Consider the following 21,333-nt stretch of genomic DNA (forward strand, 5'->3'; position numbering starts at 1 on the left):
CTCCTCCTGTGCTATATCATTTATGTGCTCATCAAATCACATCAACCCTTCTCTATTAATTCAGCTAAAACACGAAAAATCTTTGAAAAAAATAACATATGAACAAAGATTTCCATAAGAGAGATGTCTTTCATCTTAGATTTTGTCATTCCCATTTAAATGGTCACATATAACAGCACTTAAAACGTGTCATGTCCGTCCTTGTGACTGGGAACAACAAAATTTGGTATGGATGATGACAATACTCTTTCCATAATTCTATTTAAATAAATACACGGCACCTCAAACGTAAGAACAAAGGAAACCCAAACATTTGATTCAAAAGTGACAGCATCTGCCTTTTATTTGGGTAAACGCCACATGAAGACAAACTTAAATGCAGAATCTACGGGGGGGAATGGAAATGGCATTACAACAGACTTCAGTTGGAAGGATCAGAATTTGCTGGAGTGAATTTGAGTGAAACACTATTGACACAATGGCGCTCATCCGTGGGTGTCTGAAAACCCTCTCCTTTAAATACATGGCCAAGATGCCCACCACAAGCTGCACATGTGATTTCAACCCTCATTCCATCCGGGTCCGGCTGATTATGTTAAGATCTCATTAAGAAATAGAGCAAAAATATGAAGTAATTTAGATGAACATGAAAGAAAAAGGAGAAAAATGTAAAGGCAGGAGGACAGATGCTACATTGCGATTTATGGCTCCAGGGAGACCTTCATAGAAAGCTGGCCAACCACAACCAGAGTTGAATTTGGTTGTAGACCTATAGAGAGGTGTTCTACACCCTGCACAGAGATAAACTCCCTCGGCAAAGAACTTGTCGTATTCTCCTGTGCCTGGATACCTGTATAGCTCCCAACGATGTCAAACTGTATAGAAAGCTCTTTTAATTTTTAAACAAAAATACATATCCATAACAAACTAATATGGGATGCATATTCTGTTTGTGACCAAAATTTGTTACCAAGTTCGAGGCAATTGCCACTTCCCAAAACAAATTGGATTCTAGATTCTTGTTCTATTGTATCAATTGAATTACTTCGAGTAATCAGAAGAGAATTGTGATGTCTTAACCAATTTAAAACATATGGACTACCTCCTAAATAAGCCTTGCTCTTCTCTTTCTTCTTCTATTCTTTCTTGAAATTACAATTTGCCTAGGCTTTTGATCCTGAACCAGAACTTATCGTCCAAGGGGCCCAATATGCATAAACAGTTATTTAAGCTAATTCTTAGGTTCATTTCTCCTTTTCCACACCCTTTTTCCTCTTTCTTATATCTACTACAAAATGTAACAAGTCAACATCTTGTGGATACACTTCTAACAAGTAGTCAGAGGCTTCAATGTCTACATTTTCTAAGACCTGTCATGGGTGTAAGGTTCCGACACAGTGCATTGTGGTGTATACAGCTCAACATCAATCATGCATTTTGTCAGAGGCATTGGCCACAAGCATCAACCAAATGCTAAGTGGTTACACATGGGATGAGAAACCATCATCCACAGCCTAGAAATGTCTGTGGATATGGTTCTCAAGCCAAAACTTCAAGTAACCATGCCTACTAAAGAAGAATAACAACAATTGCATAGTTCATGAAATGGATGCATCGAAGTTGCAGTCTCTTTCATGAGAAGAAATACCGAAGCCAGAAAACTTATCTTCTGATATATTTTCCCAATTTGGTATCTTGAATCCAACAAAAGGAATGAGCACCAAACAAGCAGGCACATCAAACCTAAAAGGGACAAGAACAAAAGATCCATATGCATGTTCAAACCAATACAACAACAGTCACCAACACCAAAAGGTCGGGCTCGATTTTGCACTAACAGTTCCTCGGATTACTGATTCATGGTTGCAGCAGTTGGGGTTATGTAACCAGTTTACTTGTCGATGGTGGATGGGAAGGGTTCTATCTTGGTGAGGTTCACATCATAAAATTATTTTATTTTCAATTCTTAAAGACTTTCTTGTCATCACAAACAATTTCCAGCTTCAATCTCCAAAGTCTGCGATATTAAAACAATACAGAGCAATCGAACAAAACCCCACAATTGACCAATATTCAATCAAATTGCTAAGTCCCTATTCTACGCAAAAATATTTTAAACACATGAGAATCATACTTACTCTGTGCCCTTTTGCCTCAGAATCCGAAACTGCTCAGGCGAGAGGATGGCTCGCCACTCCTCCTCCGACTTCTGGACCGACCCAGTTGCAGCCATGGCTACAACACCACCACGAAAGCTACGCTTACACCGGTGAAACGATCCGCCAAACCCAATTGCAGAAATGGGAACGGTAATTATGGGTTTTGGAGCAAAGGGTCTGAAATGGGTCCCAAAGAGAGAGGTTGGAGCAATCTTTGGTTGAAATAGGAGCTTTGAGTGAGTGGGTTTGGTCGTGGGATTGAGGATTATGGTTTTGGAAGAAGAGAGGGGTAATGTTCTCGGAATTTGAAAGCCCATTTGAGACTCGGAGAAGTGGACAGTAGGCTTCCAGTTCCAGTTCGAGTTCGGTTAGAACTTAGGATGGAGCCTTCCAGAATCCAAGATAATATGCAACGCTATTTTCTATTTTTCTGATCACCTTAAAAGTTAAAAGTACGTGTACAAATCTGGAACTTACAAATATAACATTTATGCACGTGCGATATTATAAAATTAATGTTATATACAATCAACAAATATATAATTATTATATAATTATCTTGAAAATAAATATAATTTATTATAAAAAAATAATTTATTTATATAAATTTTATATTTATTTATTTTTTAAAAAAATTATACGATATTTACATATTTTACGACTATTTTTACGTCAATTTTATTAAATTTTACTACTAAAGATTACATATTGAAAATTCATTCGTCAAAGTAAATAATTACTGTTTTTGAAATAAAATAAAGTCATAATTTCTTTACAAAAATCCACTATTATTAAACTTACAAATTTATTTAGAAAATCTTATCATGCAGATGATTTGACCACCATTTTTTATTATTATATTTTTTTTACTTTTAAAAACGAGAATGAGCATTGTTCATATCCATTCAATATATTTTTATTTCATAATATATGATGTAAAATAATAATATTTTTATGAAATGATATTAATTTTATAAAGTATTTTATAAAAATATCTCTTATTTTAAAATATTATTTAGTAAAATATAATGAAAACTGTTTATCATTTTTCTTGTTTTGAAGCCTCTACTTATTTATAATTTTGAAAAAAAGGTAATGCTGGGTTTCAGTCGGAAGCCACAACACATCCTTTAAAAAAAAATTTTTTTTTTTTTTAATTCAACACGGTGTGTTAAAAATGTAGGTTGATGTTTTTCATTTCTCTTTAAAAAATACATCGATTTTTTGTTTTCGTTTTTAATTTTTTAGAAGAAAAGTTGACACTCATCTGGCTTGAAAATTTTTGATACGGAAGTTATGGTCTAACAAAAACAACGAAGAATTATTCAAAAAAATGAAAAAGGAAAAAGAAAAGATGGGGGGGCCGGTGGGGAATGGATGGGAGGCGTATGGAAAGAACGCGTCTCGTCTCACAATTTTCACGTTCTGGCTTTGGTCAAATCATTCGCACCAAACCGATAACCAGATTCCTCCTTGTGAACTTTTCGGTCAACCTCTCTCTCTAAAAACACACGTATATTCTTCATATTATATATGCAGCGTCTCTCAAAATCACTGCATTTCGGAGCTCTCTCACCCTTCGCATCTTCCAATGGCGGTCGCTCCTTTTGGCTTCGCGACCTCTCCTCTTCCATCTCTGAATGCAAACCGCATCACGGCCTCGGCCACTGCCACGACATTTTCTTCCACGTCTTCTTATTCTCATCAGGTTTCAAAATTGTCCAAGACCTTTAAGAGCAGCAGTCCCTTGTTTTCCACGTGGAAACCATGTCTGAACCCTAGGTGCCAGGTTTTGTTCCCGGAAGAGAGTATCGATTCGAGGGCGCTGAGTGCTTCACCTCTCGAGCTGCTCAAGTCGTCTCCTGCTAACAGTGAGCCTCGTTTTAGATAATCTAATCTCCTTCTTTTATGCTTAAGTTGGGTTTTTGTTCTGATTCCACACGCACAAAAACTCATGTATGCAAATTATTGTTAATTGGTTTGGCCAAATTCTTCTAATAAAGGTTTTACTTGTATATATATGAACAAACAATTGATATTTTGGGATTTTCGATTCAGCATTCAACGTTGAGAATTTTGACGGTTTCTAATCTGAAAGTCACATTTGTATCCAACTCTTATTTGACCCGTGCGATTGGCTATTTTCATAAATTATAACCACACCCAATCTTGGATCTATAGTTGGTTACATTTTATTTCGCCAGTCCATGCGGTGATTTTGTGGAAGAAAGAACCTTAAATTTCCCCAGTACTGGTTTGGTGTGCTACCGCCTGCTCTGATTGCATGAGACTCGAATTTGTAGTGAGAGGTGATTTTTATCACGCTGTAGTGAAAGTCACATGGGTCATGGGTGGTGCTGGCGTTACATTTTGTACTCTGCTGCTTCCAAAATCTGTAGATAGTTGTTCCCTTGAAAGGAATTGAAGAGAAATGTGCCTTTTAGTTCTAATGCTCACTAACAAATCCTCATTGTAATTTAATTAGGTAGCTAATTTGAACTATTCCTGCCTTTTTTGCTAGGATATACCAAGGAAAGAAGCAGCATTGTTGTCATAGGGCTTAATGTTCACACTGCGCCAGTGGAGATACGTGAAAAACTAGCCATCCCAGAAGCACAGTGGCCTCAAGGCATTAGCGAGCTCTGTGCTATGAACCATATAGAAGAAGCTGCTGTTCTTAGTACTTGTAACCGAATGGAAATATATGTTGTGGCTCTGTCTCAGCATCGTGGGGTTAAAGAAGTGACTGAATGGATGTCAAAGGTATTTATTAGCTTCATTTTGATAAATAATTTTCATTTCCATGTAGGAAAGAAGCATCCAGGCCCTCCCCCTCCCCACAAACCAAAAAAAAAAAAAAATCAAACAAAATCAAGTGAGATAGAGTTGCACTTCACATAATGTAACTCATCATTAGCGCTACTGCTTTGTCTCTTGCAAATAGCTTTTCCATGAGCCAAATTAAGGAGTATCCTTGGATAGAAACTTAACCGTTTCCAACAGTCTTAGTTATATTCATTTGGTTGCTGCCACTGTATTGACTCTGTTTTGCCTTTTTCCTATGATTTTTTCGGTGAACATGTGAAAAATACAAGACTACCCATTAGCATCTGTGCTTCATGACATTTATAAAAACAGTGCTCCGAATTCTTTCCATACTTCGCCGGTAATATGTAAATAATAAATATTTTGGTTGCTGCAGATAAGTGGGATTCCTGTTTCAGAGCTTTGTAAGCACCTATTTGTGTTGTATAACAAAGATGCCACCCAGCATCTGTTTGAAGTAGCCGCTGGGCTTGACTCTCTTGTTCTAGGGGAAGGTCAAATCCTTGCTCAGGTAAAACAAGTTGTTAAAGTTGGACAAGGAGTTGCTGGCTTTGATAGGAAGATCAGTGGAATGTTCAAGCATGCAATCACTGTTGGGAAGCGGGTTAGAAGTGAGACAAACATTGCCTCAGGGTCTGTTTCTGTCAGTTCTGCTGCTGTGGAACTTGCCTTAATGAAGCTTCCGGATTCATCTTATGCTGCTGTTCGAGTGCTGGTGATTGGAGCTGGGAAGATGGGGAAACTCGTGATCAGACACTTGGTTGCAAAAGGGTGCAGAAACATGGTTGTTCTGAACAGAACTGAAGAAAGAGTTGCTGCCATAAGGGAAGAGCTCAAGGATGTTGAAATAATCTACAAACCCATGACAGAAATGTTAGCATGTGCTGCTGAAGCTGATGTGGTTTTTACCAGCACTGCATCAGAAACCCCATTATTCTTGAAAGAGCATGTAGAGATGCTCCCCAATGTGCGATCAGAAGTTGGAAGGCGGCTTTTCATTGATATCTCTGTTCCCAGGAATGTGGAACCATGTGTCTCAGATCTTGACACTGCAGTCGTTTACAATGTGGATGACCTCAATGAAGTTGTGGTAGCTAACAAGGAGGATAGACTCCGAAAAGCCATGGAGGCTCAGACAATTATACAGGAGGAATCGAACAAATTCGATGCATGGAAAGATTCCCTTGAGACTGTTCCTACCATCAAGAAGTTAAAAGGCTATTTTGAAAGGATCAGGGATGCTGAGCTGAACAAGTGTTTATCAAAGATAGGTGATGATATGTCTGACAAGAAGAAAGCAGCCATTCACGACCTTAGTGTGTCTATAGTAAAAAAGATTCTTCATGGTCCAATGGAGAACCTGAGATGTGACGATGCCCATAGTTTGAGTGAGATTCTCGAGAACATGCGGGCTCTTAATAGAATGTTTGATCTCGAGACAGATAAGTCTATTTTAGAACAGAAGTTTGAAGCCAAGATGGGACGGAAAAGTAAGTAAGTGTTTTGTAACAGTTTTCTCTTACTCCGATCAAACCATATTCTATAGGACTCAGGAGGGTACTTCCTCCACATGTTGTTGCTGTACATTCAGATAGAAATAGGCGGTCACTTAGGAGGCTTTTCTGGTTATGGATTCTGTACCTCACCTTTGGAAATTTCGTCTGTGCTTGGTACTGATAGATACTCGGCGTACTAGGAAACAAATGTGGAGATAGAACTTGGTCGGGCTATCAGATATTTGTCCTGATAGCTGATTACAATGAATTCTTTGTAATTAATTCACTGATTATTTCAAATTTTGAAATGCCAATTTTTTTATCTTTCTTTGTTAAATTCTTGTGCCCTTTCCTTCCAATCCTGTTATTCCAGGTGCTTAGATCCAGTGCTCAAAGATGATGTGATTAACTTGTGCCTTTGATTGGGATCTTTGGTTACTTTGAAGAGATGTTCCAATGGCATGTGTGTTGCATCTGTTCTTCATGCTGAGTCCTAGTGGTGAAAACAAGTATTTTAAAACGACTGTCATTACTATATCGGGATTCGCACAGATTATGAATTTACTTGGGTGATAATTCAAAAGATAGCTTCTTATGACGGCCAAGAATCCTGACTCCTGAGAAAACCGTTTTGATCGATTTTGTATTGTGTTCTTTTCCCAAGGCCTAAAAAGTGACGATTTGGATGTTTCTTTACTGTGAAGTTAAGCACGAATTTAGTAACGTTAATTTCAAGAGTTGTTTCACTTGTAAGCAAGTTTGGAGGATGTGCCGTTGGCACGATAAAATTCAATTTACAAGAGTGGATTTTATTGTAAGTTAAACTCTGCCATATTGTTGATGAAATGATGTAGAGAGTACACTCTACATTGGTTTTAAATATTTTTTTTTTTTTGTTAAATTCAAATATTTTCAAGAAAAGGTGTCTCCAGTGTCCCATGAAGTAAGAGTTGAACAAAAATTGTAAGTTGAAATGGAGTAATAAGATGGAATAGAGAGTAAAAAGATAATTATTTGGTCTGTAAAAATATTTTATAAAAATAATTTTATACGTTGGTATGAATTAAGTTATTATATTAAATAGAGAGATATTTTAATCACAAAAAGATCTCACAAAAATAAACTCATAAACTGATATCACTTAATGTGATACATCGTGTTAACATCGTGTTTCATATTTTTTTTCGCCAGGTTCCAACAACTCGAGTCTTGAGTCTTTCACCTGCACAATTGAGAAAACACGGAGAGTGGAGGTGAGTTTACTCCTTAGTAAACTCACTGGAGGCTAGGGAGTCTCTGATGCTAAAGTCAGTATATCTCCTTAGTAATTTGGGCGTGAGTTTTTTAAGAATCAGAAAGAGTTTTTCACATCTGGAGGTCAGCTTTTATACTAGGTTTATGAGTGGAGACAACTTGTACTTGACTTTAATGAGCTCATGTCCCTTCAACTGTTCACTTAGTCATAATACTTTAATGCGACGTGGCTTCTAGGGCGGCGTCATTAATAAGGCGTAGAGTCTGGAGAGTGGGGTCATTAATGCGGCGTGACTTCTTGACTCACTTTACCCTGCGGACATTCCATGTTAAGTCTCTTCATGCCTGCTGTCAGGAGATCAAGGATTTCTCATATTTTTTGCCCACCTGTTTGCACAAGTTCCCGAGGGTAGGGTGTCATTGGGAAGGTGTTAAGGCAACGAGTCTCATCTGCCCCTACTGTCCGCTTTCTCAATGCTTGGGTTTCTTTGTAGGTGAATTTTGCTCATGGGCTGAGTACTTTGCAGAGGTCCACTGACTCTTTTTAAATGAGGGTTTTTGAGCTTGGCTGGGCCTGACCGAGCTCTCTAACTTACTTTTCCAATAGCCCCTCGTGGACTTGCTATACGAGCTGATAGGAGAGAAAACCTTTTAACACATTAGATTGTACAATTATTTTTATTATAGAATATATTGACTTATCATATAAAATTATGTCAATTTATTTATATATTTTACAATGTAATGCATATATCATATCAAGTTGAGTGAATTTGTAATATTTTTTTTATGATTTATGAATCTACATATTCGTTCAAACATAATACTTCGGCATGATCGAAGACAATGCCCGCCATGTTTCGCAATGACGTTACACATTCAACTAGGGTGGTAAATCATGTTTTTGGATCGTATTCGTGTCGTGTCAAAGTACTTCGTATTCGTGTCGTGTCAGGTCAAAACAAGCGACACGACCCATTTAAACTTGTTTTATGTAAATAGGTTGAACTAACACATATAACTCATTTAACCTGATTAATAAAATTTAACATAAAAGTTAAAATCTATATTTATTAGTAGCAAAAATATCTTAAAAAATATATATAAATATTTTTCAAATTTTAACGTATAATAAAACTAAATTATAAATCATATAATAACAAATATGAACATAGGTCTAAAATTACAATTTCAAAATAAAAATATAAACATATTACAAAATATCAATATTACAACTTAACAATAATAAAATTTTTATTTTAAAATAAAATCTAAACGGATCAAAACATGTTAATTTGGTATTAAACTGGTTGATTCGTTAATAAATCGTATCTTAATGGTTCAACTCGTTTTTATCTAAATCCGTTAACATCAAATTCAAACCCATTAATTTTATATCGTATTCATATTAAATTCATGAATCGTGTCACATATTATCACCTCTCCGTTCAATACCTGGATCCCATCTTAGCCTTTAGGTCACTTCGCATACGCTGCATATAATGGATAGATACGGAATGTAGGATACAGAGGGTATTAACTTATTTGTGAAGGTCAGTCTGGCCACGGGTATATCTACACGTGCGCTCCCCCACCTACCAAGATTTCTTCCGTAGAATCGCACGCTTGCATTCTGCACCACACACGACACACCCCCCCTCCCCCCCTCCCTCGCTCCCATTCTCATCCAGCTACCGCTCGAGCTTGGAGCTTGTGTTTTGTGTGAGATCTCTTATTACCTTTTTTAATCTTATTCAATTGAAGTACTTCGGAATTTATTTTCATTTCATTTATTAAGATTTTACTTTCCTTTTGGTTCCTCCTGAGAAAAATTAGTAGACACGGAGAATTCAATCTTGATACTGTTTTCAGTAATATTCGACTTTCATGCAATAATTCCAAGGTTTCTTTCTTTTTTTGTTTCTTGTCTTTTCATAAATGCTCTCGTTAACCAAGCAGATGCTGTGATTGGTTCAGGATTGCGAGGGCGACGTTTAAAAATGAGTAGTTTGTGTTTGCTTTATTTTATTTTGTATAGGCTCTGCAGTGTCATTTCTTCCCTTTTCACTTTGCCCTCTGTCTGGTTGCTGAGAAAACGGAGGAAATGGAAAGAAGACTATTGTGATTCTTTAGTCACTGTTGTTGTGGTATTGAAAAGACTAAAATTTCGAGTTAATATTAGTTCCATCCCCACCAGGAAATCCTTTTACAGTCAGCAAAGACTAGAGAGAAGGTAGAGGTTTTTTTTGTTTTTTATCAGTAAAAGATAGATATTATATATATAAATGAAATAGGCATAGCCCTTATACACAAGAAGTATACATAAGAACTCCTAATTACATTCTAAGGACGATAAATTAAAGAAAAGAAATCCTGGACATTATCCCCATGTAATACAATAATAGAAAACCAACACATTAAAGTGTGGAATAAAAAATTCTTCAGCTCGGTCGTATTGCTTTCCTTATCTTCAAAGCACCGCGCATTCCTTTCCGTCCAAATGCACCACATAATACACAATGGAATCATCTTCCACCCTGCTGTCACTTGATGGCATCCTTGCATCTTTGACCATCAACCCAACAAATCCGCCACCCTCATAGGCATAACCCAATCAACATCTACCTTTAAAAGATCTCATCCCACAGCACCATTGTTACCTCACAATGCAATAAGAGATGGTCCACAGATTCTCCGTTCTTCTTGCACATGTAGCACAAATCCAACACTACACATCCTCTCTTCCTCAGATTGTCCCTGGTCAATATCTTCCCAAGAGCAACACTCCAAACAAAAAATGCTACTTTAGAAGGCACCCGAGACGTCCAAATATTATTCCAGGGGAACGGCGTAATATCAAGTTGTGTTGTCAGGATGCTATAAAACGCCTTAACTGTACATAACTTGTAGTTATTAAACCTCCACTTCAAACTATCTCGCTGTGCCAAAGGAATCTCCGTGGAATATAGTAAGCTGAAAAATTCTGAGACAATAGTTAATTCCCAATCATGTAAATCCTTGTTAAAAAGAATATTCCATTGATGCGCACCATAAGAAAATAAACGCACGTCCACCACTGAAGACTCCTTATTCACTGTAATACGATATAAGGCCGGAAAAACCCTTTCCAAAGCATGGTCTCCACACCACACGTCCCTCCAAAATCTAATTCGAATGCCCTCACCAACTACAAAGCGAATTTGGTTTGCAAAACATGGTCATCCCTTTCTTATATACTTCCATAAACCCACCCCATACGCCCCTCTCACTTCTTTAGAGCACCAACCACTCCAAGCGACACCATGTCTAGCATCAATAATATCCTTCCACAAAGATCCCCCCTCCAACTGATATCTCCAAAGCCACTTTCCCAATAATGCTTTATTAAAAGTTCTTAGGTTACACACACCCAAACCCCCATTCACAAGTGCCCCATTCACAAGTGATGCACATACAATCTTCCATCTAACCAAATGGAATTTCTTCTCCTCCCCCATACCTCCTCATAAGAACGCCCTAAAGACTTTATCTATTCTGTGGCGCAAAGGAAATAAAGATAAAAAATAAGTTGGGAGATTAGTGAGAATACTCTTGATAAGAGTGAGGCGACCCCCTTTTGATAAATACATCCATTTCCAGCCAACCAACCTTTTCTCTATCTTCTCTACTACCCTATCTCATATAGCTCTATTCTTAAAGGTCCAGGTATTTCATTAGGAAATAGGACACCTTACAATCTAGAAGACTTGCTAAGCTGATGATATTAGAGAAGGTAGAGGTTATAAATATTAATAGTAATTTCCATTTATTTTAGTAGCTTGTATATTCTAAACAAGGTATACTTATCAAACAAACAAACAAAAAAATCTAAGGCAAATTTTGCATTGTTGAAATTAATGTTGTCTCTGATGGATTTTTACTTTGCCTTTTGAATTCATTGGGTTTTTCTTTGTTGTTTGTATATGTTTGGTGGTGGGTGAAAAGAGTCGTGGCTGTCAATGCATATTAAACATGCAGGATTTTGTTTTGTAACGTTTAATTGTAAATATATGCTTATTTTGGGGAATATTCTGTTATTTTAAAAATTGAGACTAGTATTACCCAATTAGTTCAGGGTATTGTTCGTTCTAGATTTAGGCCTCTACTGCATCGTTATATTCTTTATCTTCTATAAATATTTTTTAGGATTGATCTAGCTTATTGCATACATCATAGGTGTTAACTGTGTCTAACTCCTTGCCCCATGGAAAATTCTAGTCCTTAAATGCCATCACTTTAGCATCTTTTCAAGGACCAGAATTCGTTCGAAATCAATGTCACAAGTGGTGGTGAGAGTCTATCCAGGAGTATTTGGAACTTTGAAATGTGCTCGAATGGGAACTTCTTATCAAAAAAATATTTTCTTCTATATCGGGGTGGCCATTGACCTTTGAGAAAACAGTTTGTCAAATGTTCACATAGCAATGTTTTATTTAATAACAACTTGTGGCACAGTATACATATCACTTATTCCCAAGGCGATGGGGCCGACATAAGATTTTGAGTGTTTAGAACTCTTAATGGTACAAATATTTCAATAACTTTACTTGTCAGTGAGTCTTTGATGATTATTTGAACCACAAACCCATTTCTCCCAACAAAATTTTTAAAAGAGAAAAAAGAAGAGGAACTCTTTATATGAAAATTCTCTATTATAAAGAGTTCCCTTGTATACTTAATCTAGCTAGGGAAAGAAGGAAGTTTACCAGAAATTTGAGGAAAGAAGTCAGATCCAGAAGTTTCAGACTTTGGTTCTGCTCAATCTTATGGTCGGCATTTGCACATGTTCGTTTACTCCTCCCATCCTAACTGGTAAAGAGCAGTCACACAGTTAGATTCGTGGTAACAGTCATATGGCCAGTCTGGATGTAGGAATTCTATCTAGTTGACATGCCCTCCTATGCCTTCCTTTTCTTTTGTCTTTTATTGTTGCCGCCGGGGGGGGGGGGGTTAAACCTAGGTAATAACTCCAGACTTTTTCAAGAAAAATCAAATTTGCATAGCTTAATGTGGTAGTTTCCGACCATGAAAACTTGCCAGCACTTTCTTGCAGGAGCTTGTTGGTTGAATTGAAAGATGGAGCTAACCACCATCAAGGATGCATTTGACCGTGTTAATAAGAAGCAAAAATTATCTTCTTCTAAATCCCAAGAAGTTATTGACCAAGTTGGCCGGGAAATTGAACAAGCTTTGGAAAAGATCCAGTCAGCTGATGACCCCACCTCCCCTTTTGATCAGAAGTCCATCCTTACGGATCTTGTACTCGAGCTCAATGCAATTGACCCACTCCACCAATTAGAAGGACCACAGAAGGAACTAAACCTAAACCTTAGCAAGTACCAGAAACTACTTGAAAGATTCTTCAATCCTGACATATCTAAGGCATATAGAAATGTAGACTTTGACCTCCACATTGTGAATCAGATTCTTGCGAGCCATTTTTACCAGGAAGGCTTGTTTGATCTTGGAGATAGCATATTAAACGAAGCTGGAGAACCAGAGGCGACTGTATTAAAATCTCAATTCTTGGATATGCATCAGATAATTGAGGCTGCAAGACTTCGGAACCTTGAGCCTGCGCTGAAATGGGCCTCTACCAACCGGGAGAAGCTCAAGCAGAATGGTTCAAAGATCGAGCTTAAACTTCATCAACTGCAGTTTTTGGATGTTTTGCAGAAAGGAACCCGAGCTGATGCAGTCATATATGCCAGAACTTACCTTGCTCCATTTTATTCCCTTCACAAGAAGGAGTTCCAGAAGCTTATGTGTTGCCTTCTGTGGGCAGGAAGGATTGGAAGTGCCCCGTATCCTGAGATCACGTCTCCATCCCATTGGGAGAACTTGACTGAAGAGCTGACCAGGGAATTCTGCAGCGTCTTAGGGCATTCATATGGGAGTCCATTGGGTGTGGCAATATCGGCTGGTATTGAAGGGCTGCCTACTCTTCTAAAGCTGGTAAGTGTCATGTCTGCAAAGAAGCAGGAGTGGCAGGCAATGAAACAGCTGCCAGTGCCAGTTGAATTGGGAAAAGAATTTCAATTTCATTCAATCTTCGTCTGTCCTGTGAGTAGGGATCAAGGTAGTGAAGAGAATCCGCCAATGCTGATGCCATGTTCACATGTTCTTTGTAAGCAATCAATGATGAAGTTGTCGAAAAGTGGAACACGGTCGTTTAAATGTCCGTATTGCCCAGCAGAGATTTCAGTTGGACAGTGGAGGCAACTGTATTTCTGAAGTGAGTTTGCGAAATCTCTCTCTCTCCCCCGCCCCCAAAATAAAAGCAAAGATAGTGCAGCGGCAATGATTTGGTGGATTATCCCCCGACTTGTGGGACTAATTCCTCTTTTAATTCTAGTTTTTCTGTTATTCATGATTAGAAACAAATCAAAAAGACAAAAAAAATTGGTGTGGTAGGTTACTGCAGACGCAATGGCTGCATTCAACCTGTGCTTTGGTATTTTGTGTATAGATATTCTTTCAAGATTCGTTTTTTTTTTTTTTTTTTGGAAAGACCGGTTGGTAAAATAATAACTTGACTAGTTGTTTGTACATGATAGTAAGATGGTGATCTTGCACCACTGATCTCGTTGTTTTTCCGTTGGACTGATGTCATTAGGGAAGACTCGCATCAAATTTCAGTATTGAGCTTGCCTTGATCTCCCCCGCTTCGTTTCCTTCTTTATTCTCTTCCTCAGCTCCCCTGCTTAATTTCAACAGACTCAATTTCCCTTGGGTTCAATGTGGTACAAATAAACACTTGCAAGTAAGTAGCATTGTCTCCTCTCCCCACCAAATATATATATTTTCATATGCGACTCTTCCGTTGCCTTATGTGTTAGACTTGGATGTTATCCACCGACTCTTCCACTCCCTTTAAAAATACAAGAATACAGGATTATCCTCTGGGTACTGCCTGATCTTTTGATGATGATACTATCTGTACTGAAGGCACGTTGTCAGCATCGTCGAAGGTTTGGCATAAGATAAACATCTCGCAGTCTGAAGCATGGTTTGTCAAACCTGGTCTGGTCTACTTGGTTGCAACGCTGCATCGCTTGCCCACTGCTGAAGACCGATTTGGGGTTACGTGAATACGGAGGAGAAACTTCGTTCAAGAAAGAGCATTAAAAATGGTTGCAGGTACGATTGGTTTTCTCATAATCTGATCCAACCCGAAGCATTTAAAAAAAAAAAGGATCCTGAATCCTGATACATCGAATGAAAAAAAATCTAATATGTCCGTCCCGTCTAATCCGTATGAAAAAAACCATTAACGGAAGCCAACTAATTTGAACCTTAATTAGTAGCAACGATATCTACCGTTAAACTCGTGTTGTTTCGGCGTAAAACGAGGAAAATGATAAGTATTTTATGCAGGAGTCTGCAGATGTTGGTATGAACAGGATAGTGAAGATGTTTCGGTTGGCATGCGAAGAGTTATCAAACCTGGTAGTGGCAGTGGTATTCAAACACGAACGTTAGATTTATCGCATGAGCGAATAAAGGCATCATATTTTAAAACAAATTTTCTGTCATAAAAAATAATGAAAAGATCATAAGAAAAACAAGGTTATATACACCGAGATTCTGTAAAGAGAGAGCATTAACGTCATATACATCAAGCAAAAAGTTGTTCTATTCAACCAAGTTCTGTTTGAAATAAATAAACCTTCCTTACATTCCAAAGATTGCAATCCTTAAACATCCAACACAAGTCACGAATTTGAAATTGAGATTGTGAATTCCACCCACATGCAAATTCTCTGCTTTTCTCCCCTTTCTTCACTTGTTTTGGGAAAACCCCATCATCCTCCTCAATCCAGGAAATAACGATGAAGGAGAAGATTTTGCTGATGGGCTCTCTTCCTGCAAATATTCCTCAACCATCTCCTTCACAGACCTTGCAGACAAGGGATGAAAACTCTCACTCCACTCTGAAATAAACCCTTTAACCAAAACCCATTTGTCCTCTTCGTCCATCTTTCTCCACTTCTTCCTGACTTCATCTCCTTTCAAAGCTAGGTACTGGCACAGCTCTGTGAACAGGAGCTCTTTGCTCTTCTTCATGGCCTCCTCTCTTTGCACCAAATGGGCATTTCTCTTTGCCGCCTCTGAAGCCAAACCTGATGCAAGGTCTAAATCACCGATCTTGTTGATGCATGGGATTTGCGTTCTGGGTTTAATGCTCCAAAGGGTTGTCGAGTAGAAAGGACAAGGATGCAATTTTCGGGGTTGTGGGGTGATTGTAAATGAAAAGAAAGGAATTCTTGAAGCCATTTGAATCTTTGGTTGAGATGTATTGACTTAAATTTTTGGAGAAACAAAGGTTTCGATATCGAAACAGTGAACCAAGAGAGCGATGTTCGAGTTCGATTGTGTCCAGAGTAGGGTTTGGTCGGTTGTCGTTGTTCTAACGGGATATTTATCCCTGTTTGTTCATCAGATTTACGAAAATGCCCTGCCGAACAAAGAACACAGATTGGAGGAGCCGGTCTCTCTTATCTCTAATCTACGGTGGATTGCATTGGTACCAGGCTTCCGATTCCAGTCCAATAAAGTTCAATATACAAGTTGATTCAGGGGAGTTTTGATAATGGGTTGGGATCGATGTTAAAAATTAAATAAATTATTATTAAAATATTATTTTTTAATATTATTATTATTTAAAAAATTAAAAATTAAAAAAATTAAATTATTTATTATATTTTATATAATAGTTTATAAAAATTATAATGATGGGATAAACTATTTCTTATATTTAAATATGCCCGTCTCCCTTCAAACAGTACGGTACCTTTTGGGTGTTTTAGTAAATGATGTTACTTTACAAGTTAGTTTACACCCATAACTTTCTTTTAAAATATTGTTATGTAAAATATTATGAAAAGTGATATATGTTTATCATTTTTACAGTCTTAAAGTGTAGAAAAAGTGAAAAACACAACATTCAAAAGGTTGAGAGGGAACCCTACAGGGTAGCTCAGTTGATCCGGTCTTGAGTTTGCTTCCCAATGATCATCAGTTCAAATCCCCTTAGAGCCATTGGAAGTTTACCCAATCGTTAACTTCAGGACCTTGTGTAATTAGTCGAGGAGTGCGCAAACTAGTCCGAACACCCACGGTTATAAAAAAAAAAGTTGAGAGCGGAGAGCGGGACAAAAACGACATTCAAGAAATATGCAGAGGCCTAGGGCAAAAAATGTATACAGAGGGCTTACATTTCTGACAGGAATCACAAATGGCAAAAAAATCAATAGATAAAGAAATCATCCATCCGAATGTTTAACATCTTGAGCCTCTACTTTTTCCACAATAAGAAAGACCTTGCCAAAAGAAAATGAAAAAAGAAAAGAAAAGAGAGCAACAAATCCAAATAAACTTTTTAAGTATGTACTCATGTTCGTACAATTGGACATCTGAACTGGCACAACAAAGGGAGCAACAGGCATTTTCCGGTAAGAAGTCTCAAAGTCAATGACATCCAAATCTCGCGTAAGATAGCCTTTGGGTGCTCGTTTATACCCCGATCCACCTTGTTGGATCTTAGTGACTGCATGCAAGGAAGAAGAACACAATGTCTTCTCGTGGAGTTGTGAAACGTTTTGCAGTTTGAAGTTTAAAGGGGATACAACTGACTTTTATTACCCTGTCTCCAAACTACCACGGATCAGTTCTGACAAGACATCAACCCATGTGTCAGGAACACCAGGTAAGCACCAGTGCATGCAGTCCTGACCCCAGATTGCCACTGCATCCTTCTTTCCCAACCAAATTGCAGGATGGGCATCTGCTCTGAACTCACTCAAATGAGTCAGATCAAGCAGTCGAATCCCCGTGCCTTGCAAAGCATCTTCAATCAGATGGTTCAGCTGTCTCGCTTCTTTGTTCACACCCTTGTTCCTGGGATCAAACCATAAGTCAAGCTGTCCAGGTATCAGGACCAAATTTGAGCAGAAAAGTGAGGGAAGGATATGGGAAATATCCCAATATACATCAATAAAAAACATGACAGAAATCATAATGTTTGTACATGACTTTAACATCTATCAGGACTTAGATGGGTGCTCTGAAAAAATACCTAAAACCATGATAAGGAGGCACGAAAGTGCAGATGGTCCTCATCGATTCATACCTGGAATTCCTGTAGTGGCTCACTGAACACGCAGCTACCATTTTGATTCCACTCACCACCAAAAAAATGCCTTGGTGATTGCAAACGCCAGAATTTGAGTGTCCTGCTGGGAACTTGCTTTTGTATGTAAGAGACCATATTCTCCAGAACAACTTTAAATCCATCCAACATCTCAATGGGGGGAAATATTGGTTGTCCCCCACGATAAAAGACAAGTGGTTTCTCTTTCGGGAATTTATCATAACCCCACCTGTTCAAGACCAAGTGAGAAAGCATACTCAGATAGCCATGAAACGTGTGAGAGACCAGAATGTTAAGATCATCTCATGAGGTGCCAACTGAAAGGCTTCTTTTTTTTTTTTTTAACTCAACGGAATGCAGAAAAGTGTATTTTACAACCTTAAAAGGTTTCTGATTTGTGCCAATTTTTTACACATTTTTTTCTGAATTAAATTGTCTTCCTCCTCTAGAAGCAATTCTATATACTATGCTCCTACTTATGCCCATATGAAAACATATAACTATTTCAATCGGCCAGGTCTGCCAATTAACATCGTTCTTTTACAAAAGTTATCTTGTCTTCTCATTTATTGCGTAAACGCCTCAAGTAAACATGTAAGAAGAATTAAATTAATAGGGATGCAGGATATTAATACTTTTTTTTTATAAGATGCAGGATATTAATACTTATGGTATGAAAATGCATCATGCCTTTATTTTCATAGCTATACGAATAAATGGTATGGGTAGTGATGTTTAAAAGCGCCCGAGTAGTTTGACTCTGAATCTATTAAAAACATGTCCATGAAAAGAATGAATATGATGCAGCTAAAAAAGAAAAGTACATGAGTATCATTACATACTTCCTATCTTCTCCCAAAAAGAAAAAGGAAAGCTAATTAATTCCTAATTAAGAGGGCCGATCGGTCTCATATACCTGTATTTTTGCAGTGATTACAACTAGAAAATACAAGTATATCAATGCTGATGAGTCCATAGCATTCATTAAAAATAAAAATAAAAGGAAATAATACATTGACCAACCTATTCTGTGAATTAGCAAATATTAAAAGGGATTTACCAATGGCCAGTATTGTAAACAAGGACATGATAGAAGTCACTGATGTTGACCCAATCATCTGCAGGAATATCAACGTCAACTCGATATATTCCTTTCAGTCCATCCTGATCATCAACTGTTGACTGTTTTGGCTGCCACCTTTGTTTAATCAGTTACGAGCAAGTAAGGTTGCCATTTCCAAAATTCATAAAGATGAAAACGCAACTTCAGCTGAGATACTTAGCAAGATTTTAATCAAGTTTCGGTTTAGAGGAATCATCAAATCCTGTCAAATCCACTGAGAACCCAACTGAACCAGATATGTGAAAAGAAGAAGAATTACTATCCAATCACTTTTTTTTTTATTATTATTATTACTATCTCAGGTATATACAATTTGTAAAGTATCGACCAATAGGTATATTCACTGATCACAATGAGTGACACCACAAACATGCAGCTGTCAGTTGGGTCATTATATCAATCACAGGCATAGAATGCAGTTAAGAAAACGCTAATTATCAGAAGCACTCCAAAAAAGTATAACATATTATTGGATGAGATTGCATAATTGGCATCCACTAAAACTTGCATTTCTACTTTAACCATTAATTTCTGTGACTATCTACCCTTTCACAACCCTGAGCATAGCTTAATAGCACCAGAGGCCAATCAAGTCGCAGCTTTATGTTCAAACAGTCAAAACTATCAGATTGTTATCATTACAATCACCCAAAGCTTTCCACGGAAAACCAAACACTTTAGCAGCAAATTCAACTAATCCAGAAAAAACTCCACATCTAACCAAGCATGCATCCAAAGTAACACTGGATAAAGTTTGCTTTAAGCCTAAACTTTACAATTGAAATGGGAAAGAAAAAGTAGTAAGCAAAATTGGATGACCCAATATGCAATTTTCACCTTGATCTCATCACGTCCAGGAAATTATATATTTGATTTTTTGGAAGAAATATATGGACATTACTCCAGCATGTCATTAACTTCTTGTTGCATCCAGCATTTCTTCGGGAACTCCACAAAAATATAGTCATTTTACCAAAATTCCCACTTTATCATTTATTACAATCACACCACGATTCATTTGGAAATAATTTTAAAACGGGAAAGCATACCATTTATCATGGTTATCAAAATAATTCTCGTGTAACTTCCATTTCTAAAACCAAGCCATCAACATAATGATTACACTGGTTAAATGAATCATTTTTGTTTCGTTTATCATAATACATTCGCTCATACATGCCATATATGATCGTTCATTGCAATTCATATCGATGTTAGTGATACTTGCTAAATCTATCGGGTCTCTTTAGCTGCATCATCAACACAAAACTCTCTTTATGAATCCACGAGTGTTAATTTCACTACCACGATATCAATGACACTAGCACGATACTTTGTTTCACCTATTACTGACCCATAACAGCCATCACATTAGACAAAAACTGAATGTTGTGGCACAATGTAAACACTTACAACAGAATTTTATAAACAAAGAAAATCCCACAAACATTATCTAATAAAAGAATAAACTAAAACTTACTGGTATTTTGCTAGCAAAACGGCCCGATGATACCCCACCGTGACATTGAACTTGGGAAAAAAAGCACCTTTCCAAGCCCCTTTCTTCTTCCACTTTCTGGCACCCATGTCAGCCACTCTAAGCACACACAAGAAGGACACCAGGAAGTTTTCGTTCAGTGAGTCCCCAATAAACCCAATATTCTTGTTCCTCATCAGACCCAGAAAGCGAGCTGGATCAATCCGAGGCAGAGCACATGATTCGGGTACCCATTTCCAGGAATTGATGAGACCCATGTTTTCTCTTTGGTTTTTGAGACAGTTCCAGGCGTTTCGGTGGAATGGGCACGTGTGGTCGTAGAGGGGTTTGCTGGTGGGATCGAGGACCCAGTGGCCTTTGAAGAGGTTGCAAAGAGGTCGGTTTGGAGGTGGGACAGCGGGTGGGGGGTGAGAGAGGAGAGAGGAATAGAAGGAAAGGAGGAGGAGAGTGAGGAAGATTAGGCATGGGAAGACGGGCGAGAGGAGCTTAGGAGGCATTCTGGTGCATCGCCTACGGCCCCCGAAGATACAGACCGGCTTCTCTAGATCGAGGAGTCCGTATATTGTGTATACACACACGTTGCCCCGATTTCCGACGGTTTGTGCAAATTAGAGTATTAACATTGAATGGCATTTATTTTTAAAATTTTGATTAATAGGTAATTTTTTTATTTTTAGTTAATTATTTAAAATTTAAAATTTAAATTGAATTAATCATTATGTTTTTTATAATAATAAAATTTTATTTTTTTTATTTTTTAATTAATTTTTATTTTATTTTCATAA

At 37.6% G+C, this 21,333-nt stretch overlaps 5 protein-coding genes across 7 annotated transcripts; 2 read left to right on the plus strand and 3 right to left on the minus strand.

Annotated features, from left to right (window-relative positions):
- Positions 1 to 36: 36 nt before the first annotated feature.
- Positions 37 to 2,573, minus strand: LOC109017468 (peptide methionine sulfoxide reductase B5-like). The gene is made up of 3 exons (XM_018999732.2): positions 2,139 to 2,573; positions 694 to 850; positions 37 to 586 (listed from the first exon to the last, which is right to left on the minus strand). The coding sequence occupies exons 1-3, from the start codon at positions 2,474 to 2,476 to the stop codon at positions 422 to 424; spliced, it is 660 nt and encodes a 219-aa protein (XP_018855277.2). The 5' UTR covers positions 2,477 to 2,573; the 3' UTR covers positions 37 to 421.
- Positions 2,574 to 3,688: 1,115 nt separating this feature from the next.
- On the plus strand, positions 3,689 to 6,818 carry LOC109008711 (glutamyl-tRNA reductase 2, chloroplastic-like). Its single transcript, XM_018988912.2, has 3 exons — positions 3,689 to 4,030; positions 4,681 to 4,922; positions 5,362 to 6,818. Exons 1-3 carry the CDS (start codon positions 3,751 to 3,753, stop codon positions 6,481 to 6,483), a joined length of 1,644 nt encoding a protein of 547 aa, XP_018844457.2. The 5' UTR covers positions 3,689 to 3,750; the 3' UTR covers positions 6,484 to 6,818.
- Positions 6,819 to 9,361: 2,543 nt separating this feature from the next.
- Positions 9,362 to 14,370, plus strand: LOC109021636 (protein RMD5 homolog). Of its 2 annotated transcripts, none has more exons than XM_019004312.2 (2): positions 9,362 to 9,457; positions 12,828 to 14,370. In XM_019004312.2, the coding sequence occupies exon 2, from the start codon at positions 12,851 to 12,853 to the stop codon at positions 14,006 to 14,008; it is 1,158 nt and encodes a 385-aa protein (XP_018859857.2). In that variant the 5' UTR covers positions 9,362 to 9,457; positions 12,828 to 12,850; the 3' UTR covers positions 14,009 to 14,370. The 2 variants fall into 2 exon arrangements, with proteins under 2 accessions (XP_018859857.2, XP_018859858.2); XM_019004313.2 differs by having other exon boundaries at positions 9,381 to 9,457; positions 12,815 to 14,370.
- Positions 14,371 to 15,330: 960 nt separating this feature from the next.
- Positions 15,331 to 16,180, minus strand: LOC109021637. Its single transcript, XM_019004315.2, has one exon. The coding sequence runs from the start codon at positions 16,049 to 16,051 to the stop codon at positions 15,557 to 15,559; it is 495 nt and encodes a 164-aa protein (XP_018859860.1). The 5' UTR covers positions 16,052 to 16,180; the 3' UTR covers positions 15,331 to 15,556.
- Positions 16,181 to 17,014: 834 nt separating this feature from the next.
- On the minus strand, positions 17,015 to 21,138 carry LOC109021638 (protein trichome birefringence-like 12). 2 transcript variants are annotated; one of them, XM_019004317.2, is made up of 4 exons: positions 20,531 to 21,138; positions 18,988 to 19,125; positions 17,907 to 18,156; positions 17,015 to 17,697 (listed from the first exon to the last, which is right to left on the minus strand). In XM_019004317.2, the coding sequence occupies exons 1-4, from the start codon at positions 21,043 to 21,045 to the stop codon at positions 17,416 to 17,418; spliced, it is 1,185 nt and encodes a 394-aa protein (XP_018859862.1). In that variant the 5' UTR covers positions 21,046 to 21,138; the 3' UTR covers positions 17,015 to 17,415. The 2 variants fall into 2 exon arrangements, with proteins under 2 accessions (XP_018859862.1, XP_018859861.1); XM_019004316.2 differs by having other exon boundaries at positions 17,015 to 17,674; positions 20,531 to 21,131.
- Positions 21,139 to 21,333: the final 195 nt, after the last annotated feature.

The sequence above is a fragment of the Juglans regia genome, chromosome 13, assembly GCF_001411555.2.
Source record: "Juglans regia cultivar Chandler chromosome 13, Walnut 2.0, whole genome shotgun sequence".
In the NCBI taxonomy this organism is placed as follows: domain Eukaryota; kingdom Viridiplantae; phylum Streptophyta; class Magnoliopsida; order Fagales; family Juglandaceae; genus Juglans; species Juglans regia.

What these genes read in the sequence shown, in the direction of transcription:
- LOC109017468 (XM_018999732.2), bottom strand. Translation starts at nt 2,476, where the DNA reads ATGGGCTTTCAAATTCCGAGAACATTACCCCTCTCTTCTTCCAAAACC. An exon ending in CTGAGGCAAAAGGGCACAGA is followed by an intron (nt 851 to 2,138) that starts GTAAGTATGATT and finishes GGAGCTATACAG; the next exon opens with GTATCCAGGCACAGGAGAAT. An exon ending in CTGGAGCCATAAATCGCAAT is followed by an intron (nt 587 to 693) that starts GTAGCATCTGTC and finishes TAACATAATCAG; the next exon opens with CCGGACCCGGATGGAATGAG.
- LOC109008711 (XM_018988912.2), top strand. Translation starts at nt 3,751, where the DNA reads ATGGCGGTCGCTCCTTTTGGCTTCGCGACCTCTCCTCTTCCATCTCTG. An exon ending in CAAGTCGTCTCCTGCTAACA is followed by an intron (nt 4,031 to 4,680) that starts GTGAGCCTCGTT and finishes CTTTTTTGCTAG; the next exon opens with GATATACCAAGGAAAGAAGC. An exon ending in TGACTGAATGGATGTCAAAG is followed by an intron (nt 4,923 to 5,361) that starts GTATTTATTAGC and finishes TGGTTGCTGCAG; the next exon opens with ATAAGTGGGATTCCTGTTTC.
- LOC109021636 (XM_019004312.2), top strand. Translation starts at nt 12,851, where the DNA reads ATGGAGCTAACCACCATCAAGGATGCATTTGACCGTGTTAATAAGAAG.
- LOC109021637 (XM_019004315.2), bottom strand. Translation starts at nt 16,051, where the DNA reads ATGGCTTCAAGAATTCCTTTCTTTTCATTTACAATCACCCCACAACCC.
- LOC109021638 (XM_019004317.2), bottom strand. Translation starts at nt 21,045, where the DNA reads ATGCCTCCTAAGCTCCTCTCGCCCGTCTTCCCATGCCTAATCTTCCTC. An exon ending in GTTTACAATACTGGCCATTG is followed by an intron (nt 18,157 to 18,987) that starts GTAAATCCCTTT and finishes GGTCTTGAACAG; the next exon opens with GTGGGGTTATGATAAATTCC. An exon ending in AGCCACTACAGGAATTCCAG is followed by an intron (nt 17,698 to 17,906) that starts GTATGAATCGAT and finishes ATACCTGGACAG; the next exon opens with CTTGACTTATGGTTTGATCC.